A 12,079-nucleotide genomic window follows, 5' to 3' on the forward strand; every position below is an offset into this window, starting at 1 on the left:
AAAGGTTAAGAATTTGAGAGGGTGGACTGACTCCAGGGCATGTGAGATAAGAAGTTTCTTGGACTTGTGGGCAGAGCGCAAGGTCACCGGAAGAGCTCACTGAAGGACCTGGTTCAGTTCTGTTTCCCCTGACGATTGCCGCTCCTCTGCTTTTTAGTAAGAAGCCAAGTCCTTGGTGGCTTCCCCGCCCCCCCCCCCCCCCACTTAAATATACCTCCTCACAAGGAAATAAAACTTCCTTTTAAACTGGTATTTATTTGGATTTTCACAGCATTCATTAAAGTGCTTTCCCAGGCAGATCCACAGTTAAGATCCCCTTCTGCCCCCCTCCAGAACAACCTTTATATGAATTCTCTTTCTGACTGCTTAATGTTTCAGAACCCAAGAAACCATCCAGGTTAAATCTCATACTTTTTTTTTCTTTAAGATTTTATTTATTCATGAGAGACAGAGAGAGGCAGAGACACAGGCAGAGGGAGAAGCAGGCTCCATGCAGGGAGCCCGATGTGGGACTCGATCCGGGACCCCCAGATCACAACCCGAATCACAAACGCAGATGCTCAACCACTGAGCCATCCAGGTGCCCCTCAAATCCGGTACTTTTTCAGTGGAGGACACTGTGGTCAAATGAGATGTCACATGCTCCTTTCTGCTTGGGGAGCAGAGCTAGCACTCAAGACCCAGCTTAACCTTTTCTTGTGAAGCTTTCTCTCTTTGCAACCACTCCCTTCCCTCTCCCTTCACACGGCTTTTTTTTTTTTTTTTAATTGTTTCATTAGTTCACATCTATCTTTTTTCCTACTTTACTTTGAATTCTTCAAAGGAAGGGATGAAACCTTAGTAATTTTTGAATACCTCCTTAAACCCACTGTGGAGTAGCCACTCAAAAACTGATTAATGAATTCATGAGTGACCAGAGCTCTACCAGAACCCTCTGCTGCGAGTGCTCATTTTCCCTGCTTACAAAAGGAAGATTGCACTGATGTGTCTCTCAAGATAATTGTGTAGTTACATAGGATTGCCAAGTGCTTCGAGACCATAAAAAAAGCTTTATAAATGCCAACCATGATTACAACCCTTTGAACAATGGGATGGATGATTTACAAGTGGAAAAAGATGAGACATAGCAGGTAATACCTCTTCCCTGGTTCTCATTTCTACCCCCGCCTACCATCAGGTAGTAATTCGGAGGTAGAAACGTCAACTTGGAAGAAGAGAGGGTTTAACTTGGAGCTGGGTAGGGTTTCCGAAGCCTATGCCATCACACTGCCATCAAGAGGGAAGTCCTCTAAGTCTGATGAGAGGGGCCAAGGGCAAGAGTTCCCAGATAGATGGAGAACACCCAGTTCACTGTTGAAATGGGAGACTGGAATGAAGAAAGCAGGTGGGTGGCCTTTCCAGAACAGATGACTGATGAGAATGACCCATAAAGTGGAAAGGCTCTCAAACTCTCAAACTCTGCTTTTGTCACCTCTTGATCCCCCTCCTCTCAGGGACACCCAATCAAGTGGCTAGAAAAGGTGTGTTGTATATTGAATGAAAGGAGCATTCAGCTTCTCCTCCTAGCAATGCGTGGCAGGAAAATAGAGGGCAAGAACATCTCGTTTGGTTATTTTTCTTGTGAGCCCTTAGTAAGATTTTTGAAGGCAGAGGTGATTCACCACGCCAATTTTTTATGTGGTTGATGCCATCCAACGCAGAGCAAGCATTGGGACTTGATGTTGTTTGGCTTCAGAGGTCAGCAAGGGGTACAGAGAACACGGTGATTTTCCAGGGACCAGAGGTGAAGGGGAAGGTCTGACAGCATGAGTCTGCAGCTCCAACCCTGCAGTGAGCTCCAAGGGTGGTTGATGTTACAGGTCTCAGTATGTCTGAAGAAATCAACCAGGTCCCCCCACACCAAAAAAAAAAAAAAAAAAAAAAAAAAAAAAAAAAAAAAAAAAACAGCCTATGTCTCATGGTAGAAACATCAGATTATCTGAAGAGCAGGGGATCTGCGGGTGGGCTGTGGCACTAGGTGGGGGGTCATTTCACATCGTAGGCTTCTTGGCAGGAGGAAGAGAGGGATCGCAACCAGGGGCCCGAATCTAACTTGTGGTTTGGAGTTTTTGCCAAATGGCTCCTGTCTCCCTGAGGAGTTCTGGATGTGGGAACAGTTCAACTTTTCCCCACTTCTCAGCCATAGCACTGCCAGTCACCTCAGAATGTTTCATTATTTGGCATAAGGAATCGGTGAGGTGGCCCCCATTACCTCCACCCTTGACGTCAGTGAGGGAGTTGTTGCCTGTGGCTGTCTTAGGTGAAATAATTCAGCATTTGTACTTCAATTAAAATTCACAGGTCTATATTATTAAATGGTAGTGACTCATTCCATGGCTTCTCCTCAGCTGAATAAGTGCCAAAACACGCTATGTGCACAGTAATGATGAAGGCTGCATTAAAACTAAGATTTCTTGTCAAACAATCTATATCCAGGGCTCTAAAGAAAGTACCTTGCACACCCAAGAATATCACTCTGTCCCATGGCAGTGTCTCCTCAAGAAGAAATTTATGTTCATGATTCTCTCTGGGTTGAAGAAAGAGGAAAAAGGAACACCTGACTAAAACTCTCTTTCCTTTTGTGAGCTCCATGAAGGCAGTGCCTGGGACACAGTTATTTTTCTGAAAATGGGGTTCATCTTTTCTTTTTTTTAAGATTTTATGTATTTATTCATGAGAGACACACAGAGGGAGGCAGAGACACAGGCAGAGGGAGAAGCAGGCTCCTCACAGAGAGCTCGATGTGGGACTTGATCCCAGGACCCCAGGATCAGGACCTGGGCCAAAGGCGGCTGCTCAACCACGGAGCCACCCAGGCACCCAAAGTGGGGCTGATCTAACTGAACTACACAACCTGCATTCGCTACATCTCTGAGGAGAGAAGGGGAACTACGCCTTCACATATCACTCAGCAAGAAAGGAACAGAGGAGCAAACGTTCAAATTTTATAAAAATCTGACTTTTCTCTTCATGTTAATGTATTACTTTAAATTTAATATGCCTGGAAGCATGGCCTAGGGAGCAAATCACCCTTGTACCTGTTTCTACCCGCCCCCTACCCTGCTCCTGGGACACAGACATTCCAAGCTGAGTGATCGCAGGCTCCAATTTCCCTTCACTGCTGTCCGTTCCCTCATCTGGAAAGTGGGCATCGGGGTCTGTGACACCTCCAGGAGGACTGGTGTGCGAGCAGGCTCCGTGTCCTCAGCATCCAGTGCCAGGAGAGGGTGAAACAAAAGCTTTGTAAAAGTGCAGGCTTTTCATCCAAGGGAGGGATGGTCACCAGGTAAGTGGTCGTTCCCCAGGTGGTGGAGCTGAAGAGGCCTGGACGTGAGGTCAGAAAAAGTGGGCCTTTCAGCCTGGGCCGTCTGCAGCACATACGGCACTGCTGAGTGATCAGAGAAAGCCACCCGGTCGCACAGACACAGCCCTCCAGGCCCATAGATCGGGAGCAAACACCTTCTCTGGCCACATCGAAACAGGCACCCCTTCCCGGACGCCGCCCTGCGCCAGGATCCAGCACCCACAGGCCCCTGGCCAGGCATTCTCACAGAACGCGACTCGGCCGCCCTGGCTCAGATTTGCTTCAAGTCATCGGATGACACTCCCTAACTATCGGAATAAACATTATGTATGGTTTGATGTGGAGCAGATTAAAAAATAAATAAATAAATGCTTTAGTGGATACACAATGTTCCAGGTGTAAAACAACACGGGCAACCTGAAAAACAGGAATCACTACCCTGTGCAGTCAGCAAATGGCATAAGATGTGAATCCACACACCATGGATGGAGGCTGTCCCCCACTTTCTGTGGGGCGGAAACTCGACCTGTGTGCGGGAGTCCCTGCCTCTCCTGGAGCTCGCACAGCACCCAGGAAGCGGGAACCACAAGGCACCAAAGACGGCTTTCTTTGTTGACGCCCTGTTGCCAGAAAACAGAAATTAGATCTTGCCCAGCTTCCCCTACCAGCACATCGGAGTGCCAGCAAACACCTCTCGGTGAGAAGGCAAACAAACAGAAACCTACCTTTTCAAAGCTCAGGAAGCTTTAGCCCAAAAATTGGGTTTAGAGTTTTCAAATCACAGATACACATTAATGAACCCATTCACAAATGCTCCCAATGTTTGTAGAAGTAACTTTGGTTACCTCTGTGAACCTTTCTAAAGTCAGCTTGGTTTTTGTCTTTTATTTGCTTGGTTTTGTATTTAGAGCAAGAGGCGGGAGGGCCTTTTGGAAACAATCATAACCAATGACATCGTTTTCAGAAAAAGGAAGCCGAAGCCCAGAAAGGGAAAGACGGTGGCTGCAGGTCACACAGCAGGGCATCGTCGATCCAGCTGGGATTATAAATCTGATGCTCCTTCCACTCTTCCAGCTGAAGGCTGGGTGGAGAAGAGATGGCACATAAGTCACGATGACTCAGTTTTCCAGTCTCAAAGGATGAATGAGCTTACCATTAACCAAGATCATTAATGGAAAAAAATAAATGAGATTTTTCAGAAAATGTTGTGATCTGATGGTTTTCTTAGGAATGACTATCCCTACCCGTGCCCATGACCAAGGCAGGTGATCTCCCACTGGCTCGTGGCACCGGCTTCCCTGGGCTAGAACCACCCCAGCCCCACTGCAAACAGTGTCTTTGCAGGGTTTCCGCAGAATTCCGGCCAAGGGCCAGACGTCCTCTGGACCGACACCTCTGCAAACCATTTCTGTTCCTTCAACAGCACTGCTTCCACTTTCCTTGTGGTCCTGAAGCCCCTGCCAGCAGACTAGTCATGGCCCAGTGTTGTCCCTGGGCTGCACCCCCCGCCGCCACCACCACACACCCATTACCTGAAGCCACACCAAACATTCGGGAGAAGAAACCATAAATGCTAGATGTTAGAGTAAGGCTCCCTGTATTAAACAATCAGACACAAGCACGAATCTGTGAACTGGATAGCAGCGAGATGAGGAGACCCCAAAACACACGCAGTGGAAGGCTGGAATCAGTCAGAAATCCATTTTTCATACATTTCACCCCACGGGGCCCCACACTCGGGCTTGCGGCGCTGGTGCCCTGCTCCAGGCGGGGCTGGGGATGTTCTTCCCAAGGCACAGGGGTGAAGGGTCACTCTCCTTCCACCCCCTGACCCATTCTTTTCAAAGACCCAAGGCTCAGGGCAGTCCTGTCCGGAGCACTGTGGACGATGAATCAGAGCTTCCCATGTAGGTGAGGTGTGTTCTCAGGTGAGGGCACCAGAGCCAGTCCCCACGCCAGGGCCCTGTAGAGGTGGGGCTCCCATCTCCTGCAGCGCTCCCCACCCCGGGGGGCAGTGCGGACCCCGCTGCGGACTCCAGCTCGGCCGCCAGCCCTGCGAGGCGGTGTCACCCAAGGGGCCAGGAAGGCCTCTGGGTCCACACCACACGCTGCCTTTATAGCTGGAGCCGCACGAGACGTGTAGTTTTGCCAACAACTGATTCTTTCTGCTTGAGCTTTCAGATCTGCAGCAAATGCAGGGCCCGAGTGCGTGTGTGTGTGTGTGTGTGTGTGCATGTGTGCGTGCACGTGCATGTGTGTGTGTGTGCGTGGACCTGAAGAGAAACCAAGACGGACAGCCCGAGTGGGGCAAAGCGAGCATCCTCAGGAACAGAAGGGGGATCAGAAGAGTCAGCTTAACCTGTTAACTTATACCACGGCTCTGTACAAAAATAAAAAGGTTCTCATAAGATTAACAATTTAAATAAATATCTGATAGAACTTTTCTTTCCCTCATGTTCATAGCTCGTCTTTGGGGTTGATAGGCGGCTCGTGCTTCCCCTGCTGCTCCTGATCTAGGATGGCGATCACCTCGTCGGCCTGTATTCGCTCCTGCAAAACAGGTAAGTGACACATTTGTTACATGACGTCCTCACCAGCCCCAGCGGCAGGTGCTTCCCGGACGCCGCGAGGTGTCCATCGTGCACAGGCTGGCGCTAGATCCCGAGGCCGGACGCTCATCTCCGTCCCTCCACTGCTGCCTTCTCCTGGCTGCCTCGTGTCCTAAGCAGTTACTTTCCAAGCTTTCTCTTTTGCCCAGAAGTCTTGTGCCTTCATACCCTTTCTACTGTGTGGTTCCAGAGGCATCTCCAACTCAGTGCTTCCCTCCCACCATCCCCCCCAACACCTATTCTGGTCCTCCTCACCAATCCTCTCTCTCAGGAAGGACCGCCTCTGCTCCCCCATTTGCCCTCAAAGCTCAGCCATGGTTCCTTGGATCTGATAAATCACCTAGTCCTGTCTCTTCCACCTCCTATAACCACCCATTTTCAGTGTCCACTACTGTTGCCTTACTTTAGAGCAGGCTTCCTCAACCTCGGCGCTCCTGACATTCTGGACCAGATAATTCTGTGTTTTGGGGGGCAGTCCTGCACCTAACAGAATGTTTAGCAGAAGCTCCGGCCTCTACCCCCTCCAGGGACCCAGTAGCATGTCTCTCCAAGTTTTGACAACCAAAACACATCTCTAGCCATTGCCAAATGTTCCCCAGGAGGCAAAATCGCTCCCCCTGGAGAACCACAGATTTAGGCTTTCGTCGTCGCTTAGCTCAATCGGTGCAGTTTCCAAATTGTACCCCATTTCTCACCCCACTCGCACGTGCTTCTGGTGGGCCCTCTGCACTTCAGTCTCGACCATGTCACTGTCCAGTTCACAGCTCATGACCCGTGCATGGGTTCCTGTTGCTTGAGGTTCTAGAACCAATATTCTTGGTATGCTTATAAAGAGTTGCCTGATTTAGACCTTTCTCTCTTCTTTGATTCTCCCTGTCTTCTCTTCTTACCTCACCTTATACTGTGATTTCTTGACTTACCTCAAGTTCCCTGAAATCGCTCAAAGAAATCCCTAGCCCCCATCTAGGTTAAAGGTCCTCTGGATGCTTCCATTACATCTTATGCCTTCCCCTCCCCCTACATCAAACCATCAGCAGGCCCAGTTGGTCTATCTCCAAATGGCATCTCCAACCTTCCATGTTCTTTCACCTTCCCCATCACTCCTCTAGTCCACAATATGTAGATTAGCTGTAGCTTCCTGTCTTGTATGTACTAGAGGTACCGTGTTGTTCTTCCCCAGAAGGGGAAGCCAGAAGGGCACATGGATTTCCTACCCTATTTAGAATAGAATTCATGTTTCTTTCTTTAAAAAAAAAATTATTTATTTATTTGAGAGAGAGAGAGCGCGCGTGCGCATGCATGGGCGAAGGAAGGGGCAGAGGGAGAAGGAGAAGCCGACTACTCATTGAGTAGGATTGAGTAGGAAGCCTGACATGGGGCTCAACCCCAGGACCCTGGGACCATGACCGGAGCCAAATGCAGCTGCTTACCTGACTGAGCCACCCAGGCATCCCAAGAATTCATATTTCTTAGCTAGTTCGTTGCATCTGATCCCCCTCCTCCTCTGTGCCCTCCTTTCAGAGCACTGTCCATTTTGCATTTGCTTACCATGTTCTGGCCACTTGGGATTTCTTGGTGTATTAATCTCTGGGCCTTTGCAACCTGTCCTCTGACTCAAATATTCTTCCCAAGATATTTATCACAGTTGGCTGCTTCTTGTCACTCAAGTGCCAACTTACATGTCCCTTGTTGGGAAAGCTCTCACAGGCTGTCACCTCCCCTTTACTCTCGAATCACTGATCTTATTCCCCTTCCCACACATCATTTCTCACTATCTGAAAATCTCTCAAGGATTTGCTTTTACTTATTTGTTGTCTTTTTCCACTAGAAGGAAAGCACCACGAAAGCAGGGAATCTTGTCAATTTTGATCACTGTTGTATTTGCAATGCCCAGAACAAAAACTGACACATGGCAAGGGCTCGATTACATCCAATGAATAAATATGCAAGTGCATGAAGGGTCCTCTCTCTGTTTCAAATGTCTCTCCCTAAGGTGCAGGCCAACTGCCATCTCCTCAATGAAGCCTTTCTGATTTCCTCTTTGTATCTGCTAACACATACATCTGCCCCGAATAATTCTTACTGAACTTTGCCTGGTGTTTGAATTACCTCAGCCCTCCCTGTGTGTCTCCATTTTATCTCAAGCTCCTTGAAAACAGGGGTATGTCTTATGTAGTCCGTGTCCCCTATCACTAGTCCCTAGCACAACGCCCCACACAGCAAGTTATGGCAAAACTATTTTATGACTTGAAAACAAAGCTCCTCCATTCAAGACCTCATAGTTGAAAATGATGCTTCCAGAAAGGCAACCATAAGGACCAAATATACTAAATCACAGAAAGCTAAACTGATGTCATGCTAAGTAAGATGCCTGAGCACTACTTTCTGAACATGGGAACCACAACTTTCTCCTTAACAAACAGGCATACAAAACTGATACAAATGCTCAGATGTGCTTCCCCCAAGAGACTGTTGCAACCACGTCTCTCCTGAAAGGGAGAAGTTCATGAGCTGGAACTCCAGGTACAAAAGAACTCAAGCTTTTTTTTTTTTTTTTTTTTTTTTTTTAATTTGGTTTATTTATTCATGAGACACACACAGAGAGAGAGAGAGAGAGAGAGAGAGGCAGAGACACAAGCAGAGGGAGAAGCAGGCTCCATGCAGGGAGCCCGACATGGGACTCGATCCTGGGTCTCCAGGATCAGGCCCTGGGTTGAAGGCGCTAAACCACTGAGCCACCTGGGCTGCCCCAGAACTCAAGCTTCTGATGTTGTGCCTCCTTAAGAGTTTACAACACTAGCTCTTTTCTCTCTGAGAACTGATACCTTGAAAACAATCTAGAACAAGCAGGGAAATCTGCCTACCCTTTTGACTCCTTCATAGGCTTTCCTTGCTCAGGGATTCAATCTGAGAAGAGGCGCCTTGCTCAGGACTCCCGAATGTTCCTGCACATTCCAATCGCCTGGGGAGCTTTTAAAGCTCTCTATACCCAGGTCACACTTCCCATCAATACATCCAGGATGGTTGAGGATGAAAGCCCGGTGTCAGCAGTCTGCAAAACTGCACAGGTGATTGAGACGTGGGAGCAAAGTGTGGGAATCCCACAGGCTACATTTCTGAATTTCCCAGTAGTTGCTGAAGAGGCTCTGGTCATTCTCTCGTGTGGCCACTAGATGCCGCTACTGCCCGGACTCTTTGGGAGGTTTCCCAACACCCTGGGGATCCAGAAGGAGCCCAGAGGCTTGCTTCACTTTGTGCTCCTTCATTTGATAGAAAATACCTTGGAAGAGAAGGTTGGGATACTGAGTAATGAAACGGACTCAGTGTTTGCTGAGCTGAACACTAAAGAGACAAAGGCGTGTGGCGATGTTCCAGGAATGTGCTCCCTTCCTGTCGGTCCAGGGCCTGCCTGGATTGCCTGGTGCAGGAGTGCCCTGCGGGGAGGGTGGGGAGGGAGTGCTGGCCTCTTGGAGTGAGGAGCACAAAGAAAGGAAGGAACCATAGCTGAAGGACACTGTTCAGGGCCCCCTGAACTCTTCAGAACTGTGTGCTCTGCTCCCCCAGCCCCCCAGGACCAGGATCCCTCTTGCCCCTTTCAGGGCCTGGCTATCATCTCCTCAGGGAGAGGGAACCTCAATCCATCTACAAAATGCACACTGCTGTCGCACATCTACTTCCCTGTGGATCTCTCCAAGCTCCTCCCCCACCCCCCAAATCCCCCCACCTCTGGTCAGGGACTGTGTGTTGTCACCCCCCACCCCCCAGGGCCTACCCAGCCCGGTTGCCCAGGTACAGAGATCTTCCATAAACATCTATGAGGTACATGAAAAAATGCTTATGGAATGTGGCCTAGCAGCCTCGAAATCCGTGTTAGATCCCATGGCAAGAAGTATGAGACGGAGGCAGGAATTTTAAACAGTTTCTGACTAGATTGGATTCAATTTACGTATTTTAAGAGAAAACTGGATTGAATGCCATATTAAAGACTAGAATTTCTGGATGCCTGCGTGGCTCAGGGGTTGAGTGTCTGCTTTTGGCTCAGGACATGATCTCGGGGTCCTGGGATGGAGTCCCACATCAGGCTCACCACAGGAAGCCTGCTTCTCTCTCTGCCTGCGGCTCTGCCTCGGTGTGTGTGTGTGTGTGTGTGTGTGTGTGTGTGTCTCATGAATAAATAAATAAAATCTTAAAAAAAAAAGACTAGAATTCACAGCTTGTCAATACTCAGGGCTGGAGGAGACTGAAGACCCCCAGTGTACCCCTTGCTGTGAAGTTTCAGTTTCAATCTAGCATCCCAAGTGGAGCTGTTGACTGGAGCCAGTTAGTGACAATGAACTTGCTACTTTCGAAGCGGACAACTCCACCAAGCGGTGGTGACAATTTGAAAGTCAATATTTTCCTTCAATGGTCTTAAGTCATCCTTCTGCAGCCTCACAGATAGTGACCATAAGCTCTGGCTGGGGAACCCAGAAGGATGGGATCCGGGCTAAGTATCTACTTCCAATATAATAATAACAATATATTAATATGCTACATTTAAGCTAATAATAGTAAATAATGACAAACTTTCAGGTTTACTCACTGTCCTCTACATGCATCTCATCCATTATTCAGTGCGCTTTTAATGATTTCTTGAGAAAACAAATGAGTCTTCCTGGTGCCCTGGAGAAAGTGGTTCCTGTCTCCTGATACCACAGTCTGTTAACAAGCTCCAAACTATCTAGAAACTGTCAGGCGTCATTTCAATTCGTATTTTCCACAAACATTCATTTATTGGAACCCTTCTGATCAAGAACTGCCTCCCTAGCCCCTCCTCTCCCTCTCAAACTCACATTACAGACAGCAGATGTGTAATTGCTTCATTTTGAGTCTCAACAGGAAAATCTATTCTTGCTTAGAAAGGACAGCCAGTTGGGACACCTGGGTGGCTCAGTGGTTGAGCATCTGCCTTCGGCTCAGGTCCTAATTCTAGAGTCCTGGGTTTGAGTCCTGCATCGGGCTCCCCACAGGGAGCCTGCTTCTCCCTCTGCCTATGTCTCTGCGTCTCTGTCTTTCTCATGAATAAATAATTTTTTTTTTTTAAAAGAAAACACAGCCAGTGTTGGAAACTAGAAAGAAAGGACTTTGTAGTAGTTTGATTTTTATGATCTCTAAGATCCCTAAACGGTTATGGATCAATCAGAGGACTTTTCAGATAAATCAGTTCATGAAGCAGATCTTTGGGACATCTAATTGGCCTTCTGTGTGGATCACACACTCACCAATTCTCTATAAAGTGGGTCCAAGGTAAACCACAGAGCCACAGCACACCTCTGGCCCTTGGTGACTGCCTTCACTCCATGAGGGTTCTCTCCTCCAGATGAGAAACTGATCATACGCCCACACTTTGGTTTGATAGAGGCCTGAGAAAGAACATGACAATCAGACTTTCATTTCCGTATCACGAGCATTTCGACGACCCTTTTCTCTATCCTTCTACAGGATTATTTAGGTCAAGTTTTGAATCAAAGAATAAGGAAATCCTGGGGTTGAAGCAGACACAGATAAGTTCAATTTCCTCATCTGTAAAACAAAGAAGTTCAGAATCATGTCTGATTCAGACATTAAATTATTCACGACTGGCACCATTGGTGGCACCGAGTAACGGCTCAATACATGCTGAGCTATGGCTGCCAAACTCCATGAAGACAAAGCCTCTTTTTCACTTCCCTTCCCTGCCTTTAGCCCTAGTGCAGTATCTGGCATAAGGCAGATGTCCATTTAACATTTGTGGAATGACAAAAACAAACCAAGGGGACCTCTAGAGTGCTGGTGAATTCTTATTAGTGATCTACGGGGTGCTCCATGGTGCACCCTTTCTCATGCCTTGATTGTACATTTATGGTTTGTGAGCCTTTCCTTTCATAATACAAAGATTTTTAAAAGTCTAATTTCATATGATACTTTAATTGCTACTACAGTATTCCTGCCCAATGGTCCTCAGCAAATGCTTTAATACCTCCAGTGATGAGGCCATGCTGCTCCTTGGGGAGACCTATTCCATGGCCTTCAGAGCTCTGACATGATTAACACAGTCCTTTTAAGCCTGTGCCCTGCTCAGTGAAACTGTTCACTAGCGTTTATGTAG

At 47.9% G+C, this 12,079-nt stretch overlaps 1 protein-coding gene across 1 annotated transcript in view; it reads right to left on the reverse strand.

The window, feature by feature from the left end:
- Nucleotides 1-4,923: 4,923 nt before the first annotated feature.
- Nucleotides 4,924-12,079, reverse strand: part of P3H2 (prolyl 3-hydroxylase 2) — a 149,604-nt gene continuing 142,448 nt past the window's right edge. The window contains exons 14-15 of the mRNA XM_077880076.1: nucleotides 11,214-11,354; nucleotides 4,924-5,893 (exon numbers count right to left, since the gene is read on the reverse strand). Of these exons, the coding sequence (XP_077736202.1) occupies nucleotides 5,801-5,893; nucleotides 11,214-11,354 (234 nt within the window). The 3' untranslated portion in view covers nucleotides 4,924-5,800. The remainder of the gene's footprint in view (nucleotides 5,894-11,213; nucleotides 11,355-12,079) is intronic.

The sequence above is a fragment of the Canis aureus genome, chromosome 31 (assembly GCF_053574225.1).
Source record: "Canis aureus isolate CA01 chromosome 31, VMU_Caureus_v.1.0, whole genome shotgun sequence".
Taxonomy (NCBI): domain Eukaryota; kingdom Metazoa; phylum Chordata; class Mammalia; order Carnivora; family Canidae; genus Canis; species Canis aureus.